The 27237-nt window shown below is 36.1% G+C and overlaps 1 protein-coding gene across 1 annotated transcript in view; it reads left to right on the forward strand.

Moving 5' to 3' along the window:
- The window catches only part of prkcaa (protein kinase C, alpha, a), a 141597-nt gene extending 114906 nt beyond the window's left edge, over nucleotides 1–26691 (forward strand). The window contains exons 13-17 of the mRNA XM_083522404.1: nucleotides 640–778; nucleotides 7834–7914; nucleotides 10066–10173; nucleotides 17517–17657; nucleotides 25277–26691. Of these exons, the coding sequence (XP_083378530.1) occupies nucleotides 640–778; nucleotides 7834–7914; nucleotides 10066–10173; nucleotides 17517–17657; nucleotides 25277–25441 (634 nt within the window). The 3' untranslated portion in view covers nucleotides 25442–26691. The remainder of the gene's footprint in view (nucleotides 1–639; nucleotides 779–7833; nucleotides 7915–10065; nucleotides 10174–17516; nucleotides 17658–25276) is intronic.
- The last annotated feature ends 546 nt before the right edge of the window (nucleotides 26692–27237 follow it).

Raw genomic sequence — 27237 nt, forward strand, 5'->3', positions numbered from 1 at the left:
GCTAGCTATTTCACTATCAAGATAAAGTCAGAATTTCTGAGAAGATTTTGCGAGTTTCTGAAAATATTCTACTCATAATTTCTAACGCTAGCATGTTTACCATAATGAGACAGTTTCACAAGACTTATTGGGAATTCTGTGAAGTGTTCATACATTTTCATAATAATCACTGCTAATGTGATCTAGTTAGTCATGCTAAAAAAGACTCAGTGCATTTTTTTTTTTTAGAGGAAATTTTTTCATATATTTTATATCTCTGCTATTGAGTTACATTGAGTTACATATATTTCAGTTAGTTAACATAAAACAGTCATACATAGTTTTTGAGAGGATGTTCAGTCACATTAGTGCATTTTCATGGTTGAATTCTGCTAATCATCGCTTGTTTGTAATTTCGAGACAGAATCACGTTTACTGAGAAACATTTGTCATATTCATAGATTTTTTTTAACATTTGCTGGTAATGATGGCTAATTACTTACTTAAAATCACGTTTATTTATTTTCACCAACATAAACATAGCAAATAGTAAAATTTTTAAACTACGAATAAGCTGCATTGCATTACATCTTGTAACATAAATAAGCTAGTTGTGATACTGCTCTGTGTAAATGACTATGTATGTGATTGTTCTTTCAGAGACCTGAAACTGGACAATGTGATGCTGGACGCTGAGGGACACATCAAGATTGCAGACTTTGGCATGTGTAAGGAGAGCATATATGATGGAGTATCAACCCGCACATTCTGTGGAACACCCGACTACATCGCACCAGAGGTAAGGGACCTAGAATCATTCTTCACTACTGTGGGTCTCAAATCATTGCATTGACATATTTTACATGGTTGTAAATAGAGATGTTTTCCAGGATAATCGAAACGACATCCTAATGCAGAGGATTGATTTGTGATTTAGTATACGCCAGGTTTTCTATTTATTGTCAACATTTTCAAATATTAAATGTAATTTCGACATGGAAAGATGGTATGTAGCCTTCAATGCCCCTCCTACTTTGTACTGGCCTATGGTGTATTACAAGATATACACTGCACGTGTGAGTGAATCAATGAGAGAGTGCATTAGTAAGTAAGTGAGCAGATAAGTGAGTAGACGACTGATTTTGGGTGAGTGAGTGAGTGAGTGAGTGAGTGAGTGAGTGAGTGAGTGAGTGAGTGAGTGATTATGTGCATACACTGCGAGTGTATGAATGAGTCATGTCAGTGAACGAGTGAGTTTGAGTGAGTAGACGAGTGAATGAATGTATGGGTGATAGTTGTAAGTGAATGTATGGGTGAGTGAATGAGTAAAATAAAAGAGTGGGTGAGTGAGTGCATGTGAATGAGTGATATAAGTGAGTGGGTGATGTAAATCACTAATATGAGTGAGTCAGTGAATAAGAGCATTGCAGTGAAAACGAGTAAATGAATCTTAGGGTAATGCAATTGAATGAATGAGTGTACAAGTAAGTCACTGATCAGAAAAAGTGATGCCAGTGAATAAATGAGTGAGGACTGAGTAAGTGAAGGATACACCCAGGTGAGTGATTATGTGAATGTCCAAGTGAGGAAGCCAGTGAGTAAATGAGTGAAGAAGGAAGTGAATGAGCTTTATCTACACTGACAGACGCACAAGATAAAGACACCAACGTTCTCAAACTTCTCACCACATATTGTCTGAGCTGAACACACACACACACACACACACACACACACACACACACACACACACACACATACAAACAGAAAACCAAAGCATCTGGCATTGTTTCAGGTTAATCATCATCAAGTGAACTGAAGGTTATTGGATTTGCTACATGTATTTTTTTACTGTCAGTCTTAGTTCGATAGAGGTTTATTTATTCCGCACATTAACCGGCCTGCATTGTTAAATAAAGGGGGGGGGGGGTTGCTGGTGTTTGGTGTTTGCTTCATTGTACCCTGCTATGTGGTGTGTTTGTGTTTCATCACAATGATGTACAGAATCCTACATTAACGCCCTCCCATTCTACTGTATTCTGAGCTGTATGATCCAGAACTGTCACATGATGTAGTGTGACAGGCCACAAAGACACTTAATTTGCCTTCTAGCCATGTGAGCCATATGGAATTCTGGGTGAGGGAAGGAGAAGGAAACATGAAGTATTTTTTATGTACCTCTGTACCTACAGTATCTCTCTCTCTCTCACACACACACACACACACACACACACACACACACACACACACACACCTTCCATGCATGTTCAGGTCCACGTCTCACACGTCTCTTTCAAATTTCCCTGAGGATGCATGTTTAAGTGAAAAGTTTGTTCCTCACATGGTTTGGTATTGATTTGAGAAGATGCAGTTTCAGCAACTTTCAGTCCTGTTTTCCAGAAGACACAGCTTTATTTCTTTCCTGGTTGGTGTTGTGTCCTGTATACAGAGTAAATCATATGTTCCATGTTTATCCAGCAGCCCTGAAGTAGAAAATGTATTTCATTAAGAGAATATACAAATTGTGAGTTGAACTGTACTTTATTGGTTCATATATATATATATATATATATATATATATATATATATATATATATATATATATATATATATATATATATATATATTAATAATAATAATAATAATAATACATGATTACGTTAGGTTCCTGGTCATTCTCTAAAAGTATAGAATGTAATTTTTCCAACTGAGTATACACTCTATGCACAAATGTATTGGGACACCTGACTTTTCCAGCCATGTGTGCTTCTTTGTCAAACTGTTACACAAAGTTAGAGGCACACAATTGTATAGGATGTTCTTGAATGCTGTAGCATTACATTTTCTTTTCACTTAAATTATGGTAGAAGACCTAAACCTGCTCCAGCATGGCAATGCCCCTATACACAAAGAAAGCCCCATGAAGATATAGTTTACATGGGTTAGACTGGAAGATCTTGAGTGGCCTGCTATAGAGTGATAGAGAAACCTGACTTTACTAACACCCTTGCGACAAATCTTTATGATCACACTCCAAAATCGAGTGGAACATCTTCTCAGAAAAGTGGAGATTATTATAACATCAGATAGGGACTAAATGTCGAATGGCATGTTCAAAAAGCATATTTGAATCTTATTGTCCATATAGTGAATCTGGATTGAAGCTATGTATGTTAATATTCAGTGCTATTTTTGTTCATACATGTAATTTATAATTATAAAATATACTTTATAATAATATACTATATATTTATTATATTATAATTTTACATACTTTTAGTAGCTCCAATTTCTTTAGATGTATTAAAAAAATCAGTTATAACGAAATTTATCCACTTCGTTCACTCATAACAATTTTTTTCAAATTTAAGACACAACTTATAAATTGCTTATTAGCCACTGCACCTCCCATTTTACATTCTCAGCTAATTAGCATTTGTACATAGGCTTAACTTGCGTTTTTGTGAGGTAATTATGTGAAAGGGCAAATGAGGATTTGTTTCTTTGCGATGCAAAATGACAAAAATAAACAAAAAATCCGAAACAATGAGACAAAGAAACAATATCCAAAACTTGGAACATAGAGCATGAAGCAAGCAGAAGAGCTCAAGACAACAAGCATGGATCGACAAAGGTTTTATTATAAGACATTGAAAGTTTAGGTTTGTCAATCCAAGCAGGACCAAATCTACAGCATGGTTAACACCAATGTTATTTTTTTCAGAGCACTCAAAGAACATTTTCTTCAAATTTGCTCACTTAGATCTGTCTTCTTTATGAACTATTTGAAGTCAGATCTCTTAATTAAAACCCATCCTTTATCTGTTTCCCTTTTTGTTCTGTTTACCGGCTTCTACACACACATTTTTTTTTAAATTTGCCCACAGTTGTAGATTCATGTCTTCTTCATGCAGCTCTTTCTGAAGCCAACTCAGATCTCTTGTTTAAAACCCCCTCTTCATCTGTTTTTCTTTCTCTTCTGTTCGGCATCACCTACGCACACATGTCCAGCAGCGACTTGACAGGAAGGTCTTTGCGTGTCACATAGAATCATGTCTGATCAAGCGACTAGGGCACCAATTTAACACGCTCGGTAATCTACGTACCATTCGTGCATGATTATGACTCCTTCAGCCGTGTTATGATTCATTACTGATCGATAGCTTGTCTTCTGAAACAAAAACCAAAACGCTGATGTGGGTTCAAAGTGTAAAGCGTCTTCATAAGAAGTTTTTTATTCAACATATTGACAGATGGGGTCCTATGTGGATCTCCACGGCATGTTTATTCCTTGAGCTGTCATGTTGCTGACAGATGGACAAGACCTGAGGCTGAGCAGAGCATCGATCTTCTTCTTTTGAGTCCTTGAGATACACTCTATTAGTGTCTATTTGCTTTTTCACCAATCTAGTCCAGAGCACTGTAGCTTTTTTTTTTTCCAAAGACAACTTAAAACTAGAAAAATAGCACTGAAATGACAGATGTTAGAGGAATAGTGCTTTAGAAGCTATATGAATGGTTAATAGAGCATTAGCAATGTCACATCTGAACTTACAAAAATAAATCATTAGTTAATTCATTATTGAAATAAATTATTTAAAGATAAATATATAAGCCAAACCTTTTGTTAGAACATTGTATGTTGGAGTAATAGAGGAATATGACATTTTATAAAAATATACACCCCTATGACCATTCAGTGCTTCAATGCTTTTCTTCACACACACACACACACCATTACATTTAATTGCAGACAACATATAACACAGCTGTAAGTCCAGGAAAAAAGCCAGTTAATGTTCTAATCAGAAAGGTTTAATTCCCTACATGGACAGTAAGATGCACAATGTTGCATACAGCTTCAGAGCCATTCGTGATTTTATTGTATTGTTGAATACACCAGATATGAAGAAATAAATTAAATTCGACACTGGAACCCAAAAATAATAATGAAAAATCAAGCCGATTCGAGTTCCACTGTCTGGAAGTCGCCAGGATGCCATTATTATCTCTTTTGAATTTTACTGCATCACCAGCGTTTTTTCACATCTGACTGAAAAATGCAACTTTCTTCCAGAACAATGTGAAGCAAGTGAAGATCGTCACCTGCTACTTTTATGTCTCAAAATACAGAGTAGCTAAACAGACTTTAAGGAGAGTAATAGCTTCTTTATTTACTATACACAAGCTAATAAATGTTTTGGCAAAATATATTTTGTGAATTTCAGAAAAATTGTGTTTATTTTATAAATTTGAGCAGTTTTGTCACCGTTTTTCTGCTCAAACTCATTTATTTCCAGTGTTAACCTTGTTAAACCTCGAAGATGTTTTAAATGCAGGTGTTTTGGTTCGGAGAAAGGAAGCATTTTATAACGAAAACACGACATGCCTAAAAAGTGTCTAAACCGGTGTGACAGAAGAGCGTCTTCCGAGGCCGCTTGGATAATTGCCATCGTTGGCTTTAAAAAGCAAAGTTCACTTTTTCTGTTCTTTCAGAGGCTTACAAAGCTACTCGTTGTGCTCTGGCTCAACGCCCAGAACATTTGAATGGCAAGCAGCAAAAGCGGACGTTAATGATAAAGCGAGTTTGTGGTGTGTTTTTACATAAAACATACGGGAGATGACAAAAAATAAAAATACAATTTAAATATATAAAAGATAGTGATAAAAAGAGGTCACGATGATTAGAAAGAAAAAGCAAAACAGATACAGGATTGTAGCACAGAGCCTGCGGTTTTGATGAAAGGTTTCAAAAAAAGAGAGAGATTTTTTCCTTTTCTGGGAACAAAGTCTGGGAACATAACTGATCTTTAGTGAGTTGATTCCAGCTGTGGGTAGTATAGGCAGGCAATCTAAGTATGTTTTGTTTTTATTCTGGACAATATTAGATAACCAGTTCATGTTAATCTACCGGGGTTGTGTAGTGACGGTTAAGTCGAATGCCCTTTAGTGCCACACATTGAGGTCTGCCTTGTAAAGCAAGTGGGAGTCAGAAAATAAATGTAAAATTGATCTAATAAGTGATCACATAGCATACAATAGGCATATGTTGATAGCTGTTTTGGTTGTAGGTCATAAGGGATATTGATATTTAAGGTATAGGTGATGATGGGTGGGGCTATTTTGAGTGTAGGTGATGTTGGGACGGGGTGTTTTTGGTGTAGATGATGGTGGGCAAGGCTATTTTAGCTGTAAATGATGTTGGGCAGGTCTATTTTGGGTGTAGGTGATGATGGGCAGGGTTGTTTTGGGTAAAGGTGATGTTAAACAGGGGTATATTAAGTGTAGATGATGTTGGGCAGGGCTATTTTGGATTTAGGTGATGATGGGCAGGGTTGTTTTGGGTAAAGGTGATGTTGAACAGGGGTATATTAAGTGTAGATGATTTTGGGCAGGGCTATTTTGGATTTGCGTGATGATGGGCAGGGTTGTTTTGGGTAAAGGTGATGTTGAACAGGGGTATATTAAGTGTAGATGATGTTGGGCAGGTCTATTTTGGGTGTAGGTGATGATGGGCAGGGTTGTTTTGGGTAAAGGTGATGTTGAACAGGGGTATATTAAGTGTAGATGATGTTGGGCAGGTCTATTTTGGGTGTAGGTGATGATGGGCAGGGTTGTTTTGGGTAAAGGTGATGTTGAACAGGGGTATATTAAGTGTAGATGATGTTGGGCAGGTCTATTTTGGGTGTAGGTGATGATGGGCAGGGTTGTTTTGGGTAAAGGTGATGTTGAACAGGGGTATATTAAGTGTAGATGATGTTGGGCAGGTCTATTTTGGGTGTAGGTGATGATGGGCAGGGTTGTTTTGGGTGAAGCTGATGTTGAAAAGGGGTATATTAGGTGTAGATGATGTTGGGCAGGGCTATTTTGGATTTAGGTGATAATGGGCAGGGTTGTTTTTGGTGAAGCTGATGTTGAACAGGGGTATATTAAGTGTAGATGATGTTGGGCGGGTCTATTTTGGATTTACGTGATGATGGGCAGGGTTGTTTTGGGTAAAGGTGATGTTGAACAGGGGTATATTAAGTGTAGATGATGTTGGGCGGGTCTATTTTGGATTTACGTGATGATGGGCAGGGTTGTTTTGGGTAAAGGTGATGTTGAACAGGGGTATATTAAGTGTAGATGATGTTGGGCGGGTCAATTTTGGGTGTAGGTGATGATGGGCAGGGTTGTTTTGGGTAAAGGTGATGTTGAACAGGGGTATATTAAGTGTAGATGATGTTGGGCAGGTCTATGTTGGGTGTAGGAGATGATGGGCAGGGTTGTTTTGGGTAAAGGTGATGTTAAACAGGGGTATATTAAGTGTAGATGATGTTGGACAGGGCTTTTTTGGGTTTAGGTGATGATGGGCAGGGTTGTTTTGGGTGAAGGTGATGTTGAACAGGGGTATATTAATTCTCTCCAGAAGCACTGTATCAGGTCCTTCAAGATACTTCAAAAAGCTTGTTATCTAGACTATTTTCCTCATTATTCTGTACAAAAGCATATCCAGGAGAGTTTCCATTTCTGATGATGTAGTTTTTTCTGCTCACTCTCTGTGGTCTATTTTGATCCAGTACTTTCATGTTTGATATGTTTATGAATTCTTTAATCACTTTTAAAGGGATCTTTCCGTTACAGAATGCATTTACTTATAATTGTAAGTGTGCAAGTTCATTTGGAGCCTGCTTAAGTAATGTATACATGATGTGATTGTGTGCTTGAGCAGATGATAAAATTGAAATAAGGACCTCTTTGCTGAAAAGGCAGAAAACAATAACTAGTAAAGACAAGTGTAGTCTGGTGTCATCTTATTATCGTGTTATTTTGTTAAACCATAAGTACATAGAGATTCTGTATATTTTGTGTGTGCAGATCATTGCGTACCAGCCATACGGGCGCTCTGTGGATTGGTGGGCATACGGTGTACTGCTATACGAGATGCTGGCTGGACAGGTAAGACAAAACTTCCAAAAGTACCACTCACCACATGTTCATCATTTGGAAGGAGTGTTCGGTGAACGTTTTATTTTAATAACAGCCATTTATTCATTTATGAATTGAAAGTTGTATAAAATCTTTTACCATGAACATTCTTGTACTGTATTTTTCAAATCAAACATGCAACCCTAATGAGTGATTGCTTCAAAGTACCTCACGTATGCGAATAACACCCGAACCATTTCCTCAGGAATAAATAATTATGCACAGATCAGGTATAACATTATGACATTAAAACATTATGAATCGTAAACTCTGATTATCTCTTTATCATGGCACCTGTTAGTGAGTGGGATATATTAGGCAGCAAGTAAACATTTTGTCCTCAAAGTTATGTGTTAGAAACAGGAAAAAGGGGCAAACGTAAGACTTGAGCAGACCATGCTAGACTTTGGCCAGAAGACTGGTTCAGAGCATCTCCTAGACCGCAGCTCTTGTGGCCTGTACCGGGACTGCAGTGGTCAGTATCTATCAAAAGTGGTCCAATAAAGGAACAGTGGTATAGAGGGTCACGGGCACCCGAGGCCATCGTCCAATCCAACAGACGGGCCCCTGTAGCTCAAACTGCTGAGGACGTTAATGCTGTTAATGCTCGAACTGTTTTGGTGGACCAACACAATATTACGCAGGTGGCCATAATGTTATGCCCGGTTGGTGTAAATTGACTGTCATAGGATATTCATAATTAACATTGGTATTATCTATGATATCTGTGATGAATACACAGCTTTATTTGATTTTATTATCGTTCTTTTTTTATGAAAAATTGGTCGTATATATTGTAATTGACATTGAGAAGGTCCAATTTGGGTGTAGATGAAGGTAACTATGTTTATTTGGGTGTAGGTGGTTTTGGACAGGGATATTTTTGGTGTAAATGATATTGGGTAGAACTATTTTAAATATAGGTGATGTTGGACATGGATATTTTGGGTAAAAGTGATGTTAAGGCAGGATATTTTGGGTGTAGGTGATGCTAAACAGGGATATTTTGGGTGTAGGTGAGGTTAAACAGGGATATTTTTGGTGTTGGCATTTTTATAAATTAGATCTACATTCAGATATTATATGTAGGATCTTGTTGATGTACAGTATGTTATGTATTTTGGGTGGAGGCGATATACATTTACACCATGAATTTACGCCATTTTTCAGTATACACTTTGTCACAGCAAGTAGTTTACCTCACTTTTTACAGAATCTGTAGATTGAGTTGAGATCGTCTTCAGCAGCATGTTTTTGTATTTGTCTATTTTTACCTTATTGTTTTGTCTTTTCTTTTTTATTGATACTACTAAGACTGGCTTTTCAGAAAAAAAAATCTTATTGACTGAGGCAAATCAAAGTCAGCATCAAGATGTTACGTCTGCAAAAATTGTTATAATAAATTAACCCTGGACGTTCATGTTCTCAAACCTAAATGCTGACCTGCAACAAAGAGAACCGTATTTCCTATATTTAGAAACAGGTTTGTAATCCCAATCTAGTGTGTCTTTCACTTCCATTTGACTATTTTTGGTGCCCATACAATGCTGTATACTTAATCAGTACTTTCTATTGATTACTTCCATACACACAGAGCTATATGTGACATGGGATATTTTTAGAATGAATGCTGCTCTACCTAATAACCTCTACGTCACCTTTCATTGTTGAAACATCAATGCTCTCTCTCGCTCTGTTTTTTCCTTTTACACACACGGCTAATGGCTCTTTTCAACCACAAAGTATTTTATCATAGTATCATGAAAAGGACAGGGGTATGTTTTCTAGGCTGCATGTAGGTAATCTTTTAATGGGATATTTATAAGGTTATATGAGTTATAATTTCAAATCTATAAATTGTTTTTAAGTAATAAAACATGAATAGCGGTGCTATTTTACAGAACATAGATCAACAAATAGGGTGATATAATGCATATAATAGTACATCCCTGAAGTTCATAGTTTTCTTGCATTTACTGTACGAGGGTTTTGTTCCTTTCTTGCAACAGTGATTTGTACTTTTTTATTTCATTTTATCTCAAAACAAATTTGAGCTATTCTGCAAATTGCTTTGCATTGAATTGCCTTTTGTAAATAGTTTTTCATTTTGTCCTTTTTTAGCCACCTTTCGACGGTGAAGACGAGGACGAGCTCTTCCAGTCCATCATGGAGCACAACGTGTCCTACCCTAAATCCTTGTCCAAAGAAGCCGTGTCCATCTGCAAAGGAGTGAGTGCAACAACACACATGCACTTTGTTTTATTCATTCCTCAGTACGTGTTTAAACATGTTCATATGGAATTTAGACTAGAAAACATTGAGAACTACTTACAAAAGGTCTGCATTTAGTAGTTACTGTGTATACTGTACCTACACGTTGATGCACGGTACACAGAAATCAATCTTGATAAAAATATAGCCATGGATTGTATGTACTGTATAGTGTGTAAAAAACTGGAAGCTCAGCATATATCAGATTTTCTGCATTGATTTTTTTTTTTTTTGCCTAGCCAGCAAAAACTAAACACATACAATATACGTAGATCTTTATTAGCCAAATATAGCAATGAATTATTAGAACTTGGGCGTGATGAAACAGTTGGAGAAAATTTCCTGATCCACAGACTGTAAAATTAGTAACTCATGTTTTCACAAATCGGATCACAATCAGGAAAATCAGAAAACTCGTAATGTACAAAATTGTGGTAGTAAATGGCACTTACTTGGTACTAAACGCCCTTAGATTGTGGTATTTCGATTCTTTATTTAATAGATACCTGCTTCTTGGTTAGTGTATACGCCATTTCCTATCTCAACACATACTTTTTAAAGAAAACCTTTTGCTATTTTTGGCCACATGGCCACGTGGGAGCCGCATGAAAACTACGCTTTTTTGAATCCTAGAGCTTTCAGAATAGAACGCAAATAAAATTCTGTGGAAAAGGACAGTTGCTGTCATGGACCTCAGTCATGGGGGCCAATAAAAAAAAAAACTAGAAGGCGAGTTATACTTTTAATATTTTCTGATTAATGTAATACATATACTCCTGGTTTTAACAAAGAATCAGTGGAAAAAAAATGTTTCTACTCTATAAATCCTGGTTCCCTTTATGAGCATGGAGTCAAGCTTGGAGGAAAGTCAAGTAATGAGTAAGATCCTTCAGGACCTTTGAAGAGATTCCTCTCATGATTTTACTTTTGCATACAATGTGACTATTTAAGGAAATGTCCCTGCCGTAGCTTTTTCCTCACTGTAGCAAAAGTAAATAAGCAAATGGTCGCATAGGAGAGTCTCTGGAGTGTGTTTGTTTTACACTTGCTCATTTTCTTACAAATGATTTATTGTGAAGATCATTAAAAGCTTTTTTTAGCCAGTTTGAGCTTGGCCTCTTCCCAGAATCACACCATGTCTAATTATCATACTGTGCAACTCAGTGGTATCCCTTGATAACTCTGTCTTACAAAAATAAATCTGGTTGGGTCTGAGTGGATTTTTAAACAAAATTTAAATGGGTGGAATGTGTAGAAAAATGATAAATATGGCCTTTTTATTTTGCATAAATTGAATTATTATTTGATTTAACAACAATAAATACACTATATGGATAAATGTATTGGGACAGCAGCCTTGACATATACTGTATGGTAATTTCCCAAACTGTTACTACAAAGTTGGAGGCACACAATTGTATACAATGTCTTTGGATGCAGTAGCATTCAATTTTACATTCACATGAACTAGGAAAACTAAACCTGTTCCTGGGCACAAAGGGTTGGAATGTAAGCTCTTGAGTGCCATGCTATAAATGCTCTTATCTGCACCCCAGGCCTCCTCACCCAACATCAGTACCTGACTTTACTTATGTTCTTGTGGCTGAATGAGCACTTCACTAAATGTTAAATGAGATGTTAAAAAAAAATTTATATGAATCTAATGGCCAGGTGTTCACAAAATGTTGTCCATATAGTGTATCTTTCACTACACATAATTCTTATGTGAATTCTGTATTTGGTTGCTTATAATTTCAATCAGTTTGAAAGATTGCAGTCAATAATTTTTTGTTACTATGAAATCCTTACATCTGCTGACACGTGGCCTGCTATGCCCGCTATACTTGCTAGGATTTTCTTCACAACAATGTTGGTGCCTCGGCAGTAAGTGCTGAAAGCATCATTCCTGACTTGTCAGGTAAACATTCAGGATGTGGGTGTTTTAGTATGACAAGCTGAAAGACTTCTAGCTCAGGGGTTAGAGTGTTTGAAACACCTTAATTCTCTACGTCTTTCATCGCAACCAATCGATTTTCTCCTTTAGAAGAACTCTAAAAATAATTGTAATAAATAGTAAATGAAATTATTGTTGAATTCTCAAATCTGATTGTTCAGAAGTTGTCGAAAAGATTGTAGTTCTGGAAGTAGTTCCATCTGCAAGGAATATCATACATTTACATTAACATGCTGGTTGTCACAAGGAACAATGTATTTAAATTGTATGTACTGTAAGTTGATATGACTTTTTATAAGGACATGGTTATTTAACATCCTTGGAATGGTGCCTCCAGTATCAGCACTTTGTTCTACAAAGTTAGAGGTGAAGCTGTAGGTTTTCCACCACAGTTAAGTCTTCAGGACCGAGTGCCTTATGCTTTACAGCTCCTAATACTTAATTCTAATAAATTATAATTATAATTCAAAATTAAGCGTGAAAACATTGGTGAGGGAATAACTGTTTATATCTGCGATAGCTTATGTAAAAAAAAAAATTATTGACCTTAATAAAGGGTAAAACATGTTATGTAATGAAGGGAAAAATTTAATATACTGTATTTGGTAAAATGAATCGTTTCAGGACTTGCCATTATTAAAAAAAAATCCTCAGGTGGTAACAGTAACGTCACCTTCATGTCAGACCACATCACACTACCTTTTAATGTTTAGTAAATCTACAGTCAGATTTCTCTTTACTTTGATATTCCTCCTCTCTCTTCTTGTTTTTCTCCTAACTCGTGCATTCTGTCACTACCTACTTACCAAGATGTCATAAAGTTCATCTGTTTTCGCTCATTTGGAGCCATTAATGCCGAGCGTGTGCTCATGCTGCACAGTTCTTCTGAGTCCAGCTGCAATAATGGATACATATTGGCTGTTAGAAGCCTGACCCAAAAAAAACACGGCCTCGTGCAAGCCGTTGGAGAAAGTACGGGAGAACTCAACTCATCGATTTTGCCTCAGATATGGATTCATACTGATGTTGAGTCGTGTGTATCAAAATGGTACATGCTGGTCTTTGTTCTGCAAAGAGCATTTTTCAAAACAACTACAAAAAAACCAGATGTGTTTTTACCTGGAGTTCTTGCTGTGTCCCTTCAGCACAAAAACACAGTTCATGCAGGCTTTTCACACAGATGTGGGTCTGTCAGAGACTCGGATGGATGGGTTTGGAACACATATGAACACTAGGATTCTGATAATAGGCATTTTTTTTCCAGACGATTGTATTTATGCATACATTTTTAATTCAGTTCTACGTAAATAATGTAGGTGTTCCAAATACTCTGAAGGGAACATTCCAAAATTATTTAGATGTCTAAAACTACACTACATGGACAAAAGCATATTGTATAGGATGTCTTTGTATGTGCTAGCATTACATTTTTCTTTTACTTAAAAATCATGTTGTTCCATTCTTTGGCTTTCTATTAAGCTCTGACCTCAAGCCTATTGAACATCTTTGATAAATTAGCATGCTGACTGAACCTCAGAGTTCCTTTTATTTAAGAATTAAACCTTGGGTTCTGTTCCAGCACCCATCTCTAATAAAAAATTAATTGCCCATTTATAGCACTTATTTAATATGAATTTGTTTTGGAGCCATACTATGAATTTAATATGCAGATCTAACAGCACATTTGAATTTGTCCAGTTAAATTATTACCTTGAGCTCATGCCTGGTAGTCACTTCCATTATTTTTGCTTGGAGGGGTTTTAAGAGCAAGCGAGACATTTTATCAATTAATTTGGCAGGCGCTTTTATTCAAATCGACTTACAAATGAGGCCGAATCCAGTCCAAGCACATATCAGAGCACAGCTTAAGTGCTTTAAAAGAACTCAACAGTCGCAGTCCTTGGAATTTGAACTTTGTAGTCATCTTTAAGTGCCGAGCCATAACTCTATAATGTCATCCGTTTCATTTATCAGCAGTGTTTTCAGTAATATACTGCCTAAAACTAAGTGGTAAACATTTAATTATTCTAGTTTTTATTTAATGGTTGGTCTGATGGAGAATATGTTGCATTTTGAAATGAGGTTGTTTTTATATGTCGATCATCCATTTGAATGTTTTTCTCAATTTTTTTAAACTCATGTCGTCCTATTCCAATGAATACAAATTCTACAGTATGTTCGGAAATTTTTTACTAAAAACACAGACACTAGCCAATGGACTCTGTCTGGTCTGCCTGGTGCATGCACATGAGAGTAGATCACTTCTTTCTTTTTGGTATTACACAAGATCATAATACAAAATGAGCAGTAGTTTGAAAAAAATAAAAATGTTTTAGGTTTGCCTCATTTGTTTTGAAGAAGGCATGTGTTAGCCTTCACCCTCCTCAGTTAGTAGCTTTTGTATAATAAGGAAGTGCTGGCTGGAGTATGAAACGAGGCATGTGACCGAATTTTAAAGAGAAAAATGAAAAGAGTAAAAATTCTAGAGTAAAGAGTTAAAAAAAAAAAAAAAAAAAGTAACACTTTTTATTGTTAATTTAGGTTTATATTAAATATTATAAATCGTGATAAATCCATGATAGCCATGAGTTAACTCGTGATTAATCGCAACTTAATCGCACCTTTTTATCTGTTCTAAATGTACCTTAAATTAATACTTTTTAATGTTTTAATCATCATGGGCACGAACAAATGTGGATGCAAATGTGTGTTTAATTATCATTAACATAGAGCATAAGGACACAATATTCGTGTAAACGTTTTTAAGTAATTAGGGTGTAAATCATCAGGACACCAAACGTGACTTTTGCCATATATATCATATATTATCATGCATGTGCTCATTTTATTAATATCTGTTCTCCCTTTGACTCCGCGGGGCTTTATATACATTGACTTCTACTGCATGCAGTGCTCTGACTGATGCCTGATTAAGGCATTGTGTATGTCTGTGTGCACTCAGCTGGAGAACTCCATTTTCAGCTCTGCTTTTAAACACGAGACTCAATGCAGACTGAGAAAATAACTGTGAATTATCTCAGCTATCAGGCTGGGTTTAACAGCAGTGTCAGGCACACGGAGGAAGAAAAGAAAAGACTGCAGGAGATAGAGAGCGGTAGATGTTTTTGCCTGTTACACTGCTCTTACAGCTGGTTGGCAGTTTGTTTAATAGTAGGCCATTATGATATATATATATAATTTATAATTTATATATACTGTAGGAAGTAAAGTAAATTAACAGGGTGGTGTTAAGTAAAGTTACTGTTTCTAAAACGATGTTTCATGCACATCCTATGTATATATATTTTTAGTCCTCTTCTATACATTGATGATTTAGCAATAATTTAACTTTTTTGTTTATCAAAGATTAATTCTGTATATGTTCTAACTGTTTATAGTTACATCGAATGTTCCACAATGTATGTTTTGTCATAACAGGAAACCGCAAAACCCAATCTCACACAGACTCCATCTAGAAGATTTTCCTACTGGAATCTCCTTTCAGATATCTTTATATTTATTATTATGATAATCGAATACAATTATAATCTATTATAAATAAAGAATGTATTCATTATTGACTTTTTTTTTATTTTTATGTTCAAGATCTGCCTTACACACCAATATGTTCATTGCTATTAAAAAAACTGTAATATTTGAACAGATGCATTAATGGAAACCTGTAACTACTTTATCAGACAAATCTGAATTATAGAACTTAACAACACTTATATGTCTAAAGATTTTTCCACAGCTAGGTTTGCAATACATGAATTCCATACATGATGGATGCAAAGAACCATGGATGGATGCAAGTGTTAAAGTCAGGTACTGATGTAAGAGTTCTGGCGTGCAGTCAGCGTTCCAATTCATCCCAAAGGTGTTCAATATTGTTTAGAATAGAGCTCTATAGCAGACCACTCAAGATCTCCCTCTCCAGACCATGCACTCATTTACTGCACAGGGGCATTGCCTTTACCTGGTAGTCAGTTTGAAGAAAAACAACATATGGCAGGAAAGACCAGTTGTCCCAGTACTTTTGTCCATATAGTGTAGGTAAAATATCTCAGTACAGTAGTTAGGAAATCTTTATAATAGCTGTATGTAACTCTAATTGTAGGTTACTATGGTTACAGCAGCACATGAATTTAGAATATTGCTTCAACTGACCTGAGCTACCTGTGCAAGCGATGGGTTGAACACATCTCTCAGCCAATCAAAATCAGACAGACCATTGTATTAACACCAAATTATAGGTGACTTGTAAGGGTTACTCAGTATAACCTCACATACGTTTCTGTGCTGTTCTGTTCTCTTGAATCACTGAGGTTTTGTGTAGAAATTGTACTCCGCTAATGCAAGTGCTGCTGCTTTATGATGAAAAATCGGACGTTACACGTCCTCGCTCCCTGTATGTGCTTGTTTGTTTATTCAGATGATGCAATCACTCCCCTCTAAGAGCTTTCGTCCCTCAGAAACCTTACTGCAATATTCTGAGAGGCAAAAGCACAGTAATTTATTTTTAGGCGGTAGTTTTATGGCTTCATATCGCGGTACGAGCTCTGTTTCTGTTTGTTTTGTTTCCTGGGAATTCTGTACTGGAATTACACACTGAAAAGTCGGCACGCGTGCATGCAATAGAAGCTGATCAGTCTGGCACATTGTATTACCCTACTCTTTCACAGCCACACAAATAAAGAAAAAAAAGCCTTTAAATCACTATATATGGTAAACATCTTTCTCTGAAAAGGGTGAATTTCTGGCGATATGTGTGCCATCTATTACTCCAGTCCTCATTTCTTGTCATTTCCATTTGCTTTGATCATATAAGGTATCTACTGTATACATATATGGACAAACGTATTGGGACACCTGACTTTTTCAGCCATATGTGGTTCTTCCCCAATTCGTATGGGATGTCTTTCAATGTGGGAGCATAAAAAGGAGACCCAAACCTGTTCCAGCATGACAATGCACAAAACCAGCTTCGTGAAGATATGGTTTACATGGGCTGGAGTGGTATATCTTGAGTAGCCTGCTATAGAGCTCTAATTTAACCCTATTAAACTTGGAACGCTGACTGCCCCCAGGCCTTCTCATCGTACAGTAGTACTTGACTTTACCAACACCTTTGTGGCTGAATGATCACAAATTTCCACAAGCACACTCTAAGATCTTGTGAGACAACTTGGCAGAAGACTGAAGGTTATTATAACAGCAGATGTGGAAAGAAATGCTCAAAAGCACATACTGTACTAATATATTGGTCAGGTGTCCACAAACATTTGTCTATTTATGTGTGTGTATGAGAAAAAACATGTCTTTGATAAACTGTACCTTATTTCAGCTAATGACAAAGCACCCTTCCAAGCGTCTAGGCTGTGGATCAGAGGGGGATCGGGACGTGCGTGAGCATGCGTTCTTCCGCCGCATCGACTGGGAGCGACTGGAGAACAGAGAGGTTCAGCCTCCATTCAAGCCCAAAGTGGTAAGTAGAACAAACCCACACATTAATGTACATTACAGTAATTACAGCTTAAATATCATTGTAACACACACTTCTTTTTGAATTCTGCAAAAACAAATTGATTTAATAAAGGTAACATGGCGAAAGAGTCAAATTTGTCAAGTGTGTGTATGTCTGTGTGCTCCTGGAAGCAGTCTGTATGGGTCTGTGGTCAGAGATTGTTGGTCCATAAGCATCTGTCTTAGTGACAAATGCAGCAATCAAAGAACAAAAGCCAGCCATGCCAAAATGGGGTGAAGTGTAAATTATGGGTCTTACTGACCTGATTTCTTATAAAGACTCCGTACAGAGCTCACTTTAGTCAGGAACATCAGCAAAACTATCGCCTGGAGTTCAGCACACATTTTTTTTTCCTCACTGAGTGATGACACAGACATTATCGTCATTGTTTTCAGACGTCTGCTGTATTATAGAAAGGCTTGGCGATGACCAACCCGAACCTCTGCTTTACATGCAATATACAGTGACAAATTTACATACATAACCACACACCATACAAAAAGCAGAGAATTGTTTTCATTGAATAGTCTGTGACATACAAAAGAAATGAGGAAAAAACAGATACAAATGAAGGGAAATACATATTTAATAAATTACAAATACAAAGCAGAGTTGCCAATCTGTTTTCTATGAAGGATCAAAAACCAAACTAGAGATATTGTATACAGAGTTTATTCAAAGGTTATACACATATGTGCAAAATGATATTGAGAATGCAAAATAAAGAGGCTATTATATACAGTATGTGCAATAAATATAGTGCAATCTGGAGTATCAGTATATACTGTATAATGTATATATGAATAATCATATATTATGAATTATTGTCATGGTTATTCTCATTTATTACTTTATAAGATTAAAATAAATAAATAGAAAACATGACTCTGCTTGAAAACAGTAACCTATATAACTTACAATTACCGTAATTTCTGGACTATTAAGCGCACCCAAATATAAGCCCCACCCACTGAATTTGACAAAGATTTTTATTTTGCACATAAGCCGCACCTGTCTACATTGAAACTAATGAACTTTACACAGGCTTTAACGAAAGACTGTCTATTACACGGCTTGTATCTAAACAGTAGCCTACCAAGAAAGTCATTGTTCACTGTCTTCCTCCTTCCTTTCACAACTATTTCTCTCTGGAGTTTAACTTTTGGCATCGTCGTGCGTTTAAAAATCACCATCGGTGAAGCTTTTCTCCTGATGCCGTGCAGCTCAGAACACAGGTGAAGTGTGTTTTCATGCCCGGTTGTTTTCAGCGTGACGAATGATTCGAATTTTCTGTAGACAGTCCGAGTGAGCGGCAGGTCAAACGTCAGAGGAACATCATCCATATTTATGATGTGGTACGGCTCGATTCAGTGGGAGCGCGGTTTAATATAAAGAATTTCATTGGTTCACCTGAACCCATTCGGCAATTTCATTGGTCTAATGTTATGGGGCTCAGTTTTTTGGCTTGAAGTTTGTGAAACCAGGAAAAACCCGCTTCGTTGTTTAAGCCGCAGGGTTCAAAGCGTGGCGAAAAAAGTAGCGGCTTATAGTCCGGAAAATACGGTAGTATAAATATAAAATATATATAAATAGTACAATATAAATATAAAAAAACAATCCCATTTAATGTTATAACAGAATTCAATGCCTAATGTATATATATTTTTTTCAGCTTAAAAATTAAACAAAATATGTTATATAAATTATCAAATTATAAATGATATTTATTAGTGTTATTATATAAACACTATTTTTTTATTTGTAAATTTTTGAAATAGAGGAATAAAATTCCTAAGAATTTATAATAAAGTAACAATGAATTTATTGAATTGAAAAAATATACAATATGGTTACAATTTTCCTAACAAATTTATAATGGTAATTATTTTAAATCCTTTATTGTTTGCATAAAAACAAAAAGACCTCAGTTTGATTTGCTGCTCAACCAAGCAAACTGGCATAGAATCGAAATGATCTCTTGTCACTTTTTAGTGTGAATGCTGGGTAACAGATTTCTTCCTCCCAGGAAAGTTTTGTGGTTCAGTCATGTGTGTGTGTTTGTGTGCGTGTGTGTGTTTCTTGAAGAAATGAGAGCTGGATCAGAACCCAAATCTATTTCAACTCAATACGACCTCATTTTATTTTTGACTCTCAGATGGAGTGGTAGTAGAGTGCATTAATCATTTATGTATATTATTGGGTTTTATAATAAATATAAATCGGTTGATTATTAAGGAGTCAAAAGATGTGAGTAAAACAACACACACACAAACACACACACACACACACACATATACAGTGCATTCAGAAAGTATTCACACCAACGTCAGTATTTTTTGTTTTATTTTGCTGCCGAAGGAGCTTTAACTAAGTACTAAATATTAATAAGTACATACTAAGTAAATAAGTATGCATGAGTCTGAATACTTATGTGCATGTGAAATTTCAGTTTTTTTTATAAAAAACAAAAAAATCACAGAACTTCCTAGAATTCTGTTTTCACTTTGTCATTATGGAGTACTGAGTGTAGATTAATGAGAAAAATAATCACCTTTAAACAATATAGTATCAGGCTGCAACATAACAACATTGTTCCCTCCTTAGAGCATTTTTAATAGATACTGACCACTGCAGACTGGGAACAGCCCACAAGAGCTGCAGTTTAGGAGATGCTCTGACCCAGACGTCTAGACATAACAATTTGTCAAATTCGCTCAAATCCTAATGCTTGCCCATTTGTCCTGCTTTTAACACATCAACTTTTAGAACAAAATGTTCACTTGCTGCCTGATATATCCCACCCACTAACAGGTGCCATGATGAAGAAATAATTTGTGTTTTTTGATGATATGTACGTTCGGAAGCACATGCATGTACCTTTTGATTATTTGATTAACCAAATATACAAATGTACAAACTATTATTAGATTTTCATTTGAAAGTCCTGCCTTAGCATGAGCAACAGCTTTACACACTCCAGGCATCTGGACAGTTTGTTTCTCCAAACATTTAGCTGAAAGAGTGAAGGTTATTACAAAAAATTTGGAATTTGATGTTAAAAAATCACATACTGTATAAATCTTATGATCAGGTGTCCACATATTTTTGATGATATTGTATATTTATCTGGTCATTGTCCCCATGTAAAAGTTCAGTTCTGTTCAGCTGTTCATGGTCATGGTAACAGTATGTCTTCGTCTTATATTAGCTTTCTGATGAGTCATTTTCCATTGACATCTTTCAGTACACATTAATGGACGCTTCTCTGTGAAGCTAAAGTGGTTGGTTTTTAATGTCCTAATAAATCTGAATCTTTTTTCTTCACTTGTGGGGAAAGCAGTTGTGTATTTATTTTTTTGTTTGCTTTCCCAGACTATTAAAGAAATCTCTTACACAGAATAACTATTTAATGGAGATGAAGTCATTTATCATACAAATCAGGTTCGAGTGTCCTTGACGTGGTTAGCTGGATGCCTCTAGATGTGGATGAGAATGAGGAAGCTGGGTTGAAATTAGGTCAAAGCTTTGCTTTATGCTAGTCATCAGGCTACATACAATATATAGACAAAGAAATGGTGGACATCTGACCTTAAGAGTCATATTTGCTTTTTGAACATCCCATTCCACATTTATTCCCCATTTGCAGTTAAAATAACCTCCACTCTTCTGTGGATATGTTCCACTAAATAAGTGTGATTATGGAGATTTGTGCTCGTTCACCCTCAAGAGTATTAGTAAGGTCAGGTGCTAATGTATTATAAGGAGGCCTGGAGTGCAGTCAACATTCCAATTCATCCCAAAGGTGATCAGTAGGGCAGAGGTTAGAGCTCTATAGCAAGCCACTCAAGATCTTCCACTCCAAACCATTTCATCATATTTAGTGTTGTTTGGTGGTTTTGCTTCTTTTTAAATTTCCAGAAATAATAATGTTTTTTGGGGTTTTTTTGTTGTTTTTGTTTATTGTGGGGGGGAAAATATGGTCCCAGGGTGTAGAGAATGATAAGATATTAGTTCAATACAGTTGCACAACCTGTGAAGAGAAGTGAAGAAAAAAGTGCAGGCAGGGTGGAGTGATTTGTGATAGAAGAGTATCTGCGAGAGTGAAAGGGAAAGTTTATAGGACTGTGGTGAGACCTGTGGTGATGTATGGATTAGAGACAGTGGCATTGAGTAAAAGACAGGAGGTGGAGCTGGAGGTAGCAGAGCTGAAGATGTTGAGGTCTTCGTTGGGAGTGACGATGATAGACAGGATTAGAAATGAGTTTATTAGAGGGACAGCGCATGTAGGATGTTTTGGTGACAAGGTGAGGGCGGAGGGACATGAGTTATATTGGTAGGAGAATGCTGAGGATGGAGCCACCAGGTAGAAGGAAAAGAGGAAGGCCAAGAAGGAGGTTCATGGATGTGGTGAGGGAGGACATGCAGGTGGTTGGTGTGAAAGAGGCAGATGTAGAGGACAGGGTGGTATGGAGACGGATGATCCGCTGTGGTGACCCCTAATGGGAGCAGCTGAAAGAAGAAAAAGAAGATACTACAACAGAGTTCAATGCCCAATACAACTATTCAGGCAGTAAGCAATGCAGTCATGTGTCTGTAATAGCAGTAACCTCTAATGTAATCCATTAAGCTGCTCCTTATTTTGTAAAGGTTTTTCAGATTTGGGCTACAGCCAACCTTCTGATAAAGTCAGTATACTATGGAGATGAGTCTTGTATATGGCATGACAGGCCCTAGTTTGGGCAGCTCTGATATTAACTAAACATATTCAAACGGGAATTTTGGATGTTGGTTTTCTTTTGTAGGTTGAATATATAAAGATTGCGTTTTTAAAAAAAAATTTTACGATTGAAAAAAATAATTTTTACATATAGATTTAAACCTAGACTTTTCATTCTTTTAACACCTCAGTCCTTCTTTCATTTTTCACTTTTATTTCTGAAGAGCCTAACACAAGGCGACCGATTCAGGTCAGTTTCTTTAGCTTCCACATCTCAATGAGGTTGTTGAAACCTTATTATTTGGAATAATTTTCACATCCAGTTCTTAGAAACAACTTCAGCTCTAAGGCTTTTTTTTTTTTTTTTTTTTTTTTTTGCCAAGCACTTTCATTCCCATCTGTTGTCATGGATGCAGAAAGGGAGGAAGGAAGGAAAAGGAAAGCGTTGGCTATTTCTGTCTCGTCTCCAGTTTCACATCTTATAGAGTCTGGCAGCTTGACAAAGAAAACGGCATCTCAGTTATTGTCGTCTTTTTCTTGCGTCTTGCATTCAGTCTGTTCTTCTTTTTACCCTTCCTAACCAACTCCCATTCTAACTTTTCCTTTAGAGGACAAGAGAGAGAGAGAGAGAGAGAGAGAGAGAGAGAGAGAGAGAGAGAGAGAGTGAGAGAGAGAGTGAGAGAGAGTGTTTCACCTGGGATTCTCTGCTGTGTTGTGATTTTGTGTTGTTTGCTTGTGTTTTTCTTCTGTAAAACTACTTATTTTTATTCAGACAATAGAAGAAATATGTTATTTCTAATATAGTATTACGATGTATATGGCCATGGGTTACAGAAAATATTTTTCTCCCAAATTATTATAATATTGTTATTAACAATTAAAAGCCTTTGTGGATTTACATTGGGGGATTTAATTAGACATAACCAATTTATTGTATAATATCAAATACAGTTCCAATGCAGCGATTCACATGAAATGGTGACCAGACATTCGTATTAACTTAAGAAATCTACACAGGAAAAGAAATCATGATATTGCATTTCATATAAAAAGTGGATTGACTCAGAAGAAAAGAATTGATCATGCTAAAAAGCATGAAAACTATAGTCAATACACTTTACCTCCATGGCCTCAATGTATGATTAACCTGAAAGAGTCTGTTACGAAGAAAAGGGTTCTTCAGTATGGGTTTGGATAAAGCTGTCACTTTTTACCTGTGACCTACTGTATATTTATTAGTTTTTTTTTAAACATAGATAATTTGGACACACAGGTCTATGGAGAGATCAATATTATCAAAAACGCCCACTGTGTCACTCAAACTGAAAGAGCAAAATTGTGGCAAAAGGGGTCTAGACAAAAGATCCATGCACTTTCATGCAAGTCTAACTTGATTTGTGCCACGATCTTTGATGAGGTACGTGCAATTGTGAGCTGCCCCAAATCCACAGTATAAACTGTACAGTATGCAATAACGCAAATTGCATGATTATGTTGAGTTTGGAGGAATTGTGTCAGACATGAGCTTCACAAATGACTGGCACGTTGCTCACCGCACCTGAGCCTCTGCTGGCAGACGTGTAGCTCACGCTAATGTATTAGACTCCAGGTGAAAAGAGATGAAGCATGTAATGTGTCATTTGCAAACTGTAGCCATCAGGAGAACAGTGCAGTGTTTGTAGCTCTGTCGCTTATTGATCTAAATTTAGAAACGAGAGATGCTAAAGATGAAGTGCTTTAAGCTGAAAACGTGATATGTTTATTTTTATATTATATGAGGAGGTTCAGGATGGCATCTGGTCTGACCTTATTTGTATATTTTGTCTAATTGTTTTCTACTAGTTGTACTTTTGAGTGAATGATGGTTACCATGACGCCAAGATGGCTACCGTACTTCCTCTGTGTTTGTTAGAACAAAGCGAGAGTAAGAGAGAGAAAGAGACAAATAATTAAGAAAATTATTCGATAATATTCTACATTTTTAATCAATTTATATACGTATGTGTGCATATTATTTTTCCAATTTCTTTTTCAACTTTTTTAATTTGTGTCTAAAAGTACATATTAGTCTTTTTGACTCACACCTGCTCCTCATTTCTCTCTCTCTCTCTCTCTCTCTCTCTCTCTCTCTCTCTCTCTCTCTCTCTCTCTTTCTCTTTCTCTTTCTCTCTCTCTTTCTCTTTCTCTCTCTCTCTCTCTTTCTCTTTTGCCAGCTTTCTTTTCTCCCTTTCTCTTGCTATCTCTTATCAGCTCTCTGTTTCTTTCCAACTCACTTTTCTACACTCTCTTTCTCTCTCTCCCCTCACTCTTGTTCACTCTCTGACAATAGATTTCTCTCTCTTTCTCTGTATTTCTTTTCCCCTTACTCTTGCACTCTGTCTCTTTCGTTAGATTTCCTTCTTTCTCTTTCTGCCCCCCCTCTCTCACATTCTCTCACATTCTCTCTCTCTCTCTCTCACACTATATTTCACTAATTCTTTCTCTTCTGCTCTAAATTTTAAGTTTTAAACATGAATGTTTCCATTAAAAAATGCGGTATATAAAGTACACAGAAATAATGTGGAGGTCGTGGATGGTGTCAGACATGATGGAGAGAAAAATGCATAATAATAATAATAAAATACAAAATGTTAATTAAATAATAGTGATATAAATTCAATTGAATATGACTCATTAAGAACAGTGGTAGAATCGCATTGTGCCACTATAGGACAAACGTACAAAAAAAAATAATGCAGAAAATTATATGAGAAATACAGTAAATTTAATTTATGTTGAGCATGTAATTTTACAGAGCTGTGATCTCTCTCTCTCTCTCTCTCTCTCTCTCTCTCTCTCTCTCTCTCTCTCTCTCTCTCTGCAGTGTGGGAAAGGTGCTGAAAACTTCGACAAGTTCTTCACGCGCACACAGCCTCAGCTCACTCCTCCAGATGAGCTTGTTATCGCAAACATTGACCAGTCCGAGTTTGACGGCTTCTCCTTCATCAACCCGCAGTTTATCCACCCGTCCCTCACCAACAGCGTATGAATGTGAATCGAGGCTCCCTTTAAGAGTAACTCCATCTACACAATGCCCAAATGACTTATGCTTAGTCTTTTTCCCAAAATATTGTTACTTCAAATCCAACCATTCTTTATTACTTTCTCTTTTCTAGGATTTTTTAATTATTCTGTCCATCATTTTAGTTGTAGGCCAGTCCAAGGGTTCCTACTAAAAGCACTTGGCTTGTTGCTGTCGAGTACGAATGTTTTTACTATAAACTTATCACTTTAATATCATGAAGGAATGAAATATGAGGTTGTGTTGGGTCACGCTTTTTTTTTTTTTGTGCTTTCTAGTGGTTATAGTGTTCTCCAAACCAGGTTTCCCCAAATACACAGCATATTGTAGGGTTCTATTAGACTAATTCTTTTCACCACTGACATGTCAGTTACCAGTTTTGTTGATTAGCACTTGCGCTATTTGTTTTTTTTCTTCAAAAGTTCTGATTGACCCTTATTTCTAGAGCTACATTATGGAATTATCCAATTTTGAATCAGGTTTTATCAGACCTAATACTTATCACAACTGGCACAAATATAATTTACTGGTCTTGCTGACTGATCCGAAGTGTGATTGACCCAAGAACTTTGATTGACGCTTGAACAATCTTTATTTTGGAAGTGGTGCGACCATCCAAAATTAGATCACTATATCTGATCATTTTTAGAAAACATACAATAGGTTTGTTTTCAATTATTTAAGCCTATGCTTATGGTACCAATAAATAAAAGCCAATTGTTGACACAGAAGCTAAACCAGGTAGTACTGCACCTGAGAAAACCTCACAGACAAGATGGAGAATTAGCTTATGAACTGAATGACAGGCAGGCAGACTGAATGGCATGGTAGTATTCCTGTGGACGGTTTGAATAGATCAATTTTATCGTTTGTTTTCAGTATCACCATATCTATAGATCAGTTTATTTTTTTCGATTTTTGGTTTCAAATGAGCAAAAGCGTTATTCGGTTTTAGTATTTCTAACATGACGCTGCTTAATATCTTTGTAGTCTTCACAAATCGTGCACAAATTGTGAAACCAGATCGAGATATTCATATTATTATCAGGAATTTGTAAGGAGATGCAAAGACTTCCTTACAAATTCTTCCTCATTTTTTTTTTTCTTTAAAAAAAAAGAGAACTTATTGTCAATAACACAAACTGCCAAACATGTCATTCTTATGGGATTTGTGGATCATACCATGCTTTTTTTTAATGAAATTTCCGATAAATGAAGACGGTTTAAAGTGTTTGCATATCCTTCTTCGCAAGTGCTGTGTTGCATGCTTCTAAATTCTAATAACAACAGAGTATTATAGAGCAATATATATATATATATATATATATATATATATATATATATATATATATATATATATATATATATTCTTGCTGAAATCATCTTTCTACCTTGATTTTCAATTCTTTTAATTTTTAATTTTTGACCTACTAGCAATCATTTAATCAAATCTTACAGCAGTGTATTAATAATTTTGTAAATACTTTTAGGTTATTTAAAAAAATTGAAATAAATGCGAGAGATAGAGAGACAAAACGAGAGAGTGAGTATCGACTTGAACATTTTTATACCAACAACTGAATGTGTTTTTATGACGTTCCCTAGAGCAATCGAGTTTCTGTCCTTGCACGAGTTTCAATCAGCCGATGTTAACTTTAGGGAAACAAACTAAATGCTTTAGGAACCTTTTTAGTCCTGATTTTCATGTCCCTTATAAATGTTTACTTGCTAATTAAAGCTTTTTATAGACCTGTATATAAACT

The sequence above is a fragment of the Silurus aristotelis genome (assembly GCF_946808225.1).
Source record: "Silurus aristotelis genome assembly, chromosome: 2".
Taxonomy (NCBI): Eukaryota; Metazoa; Chordata; class Actinopteri; order Siluriformes; family Siluridae; genus Silurus; species Silurus aristotelis.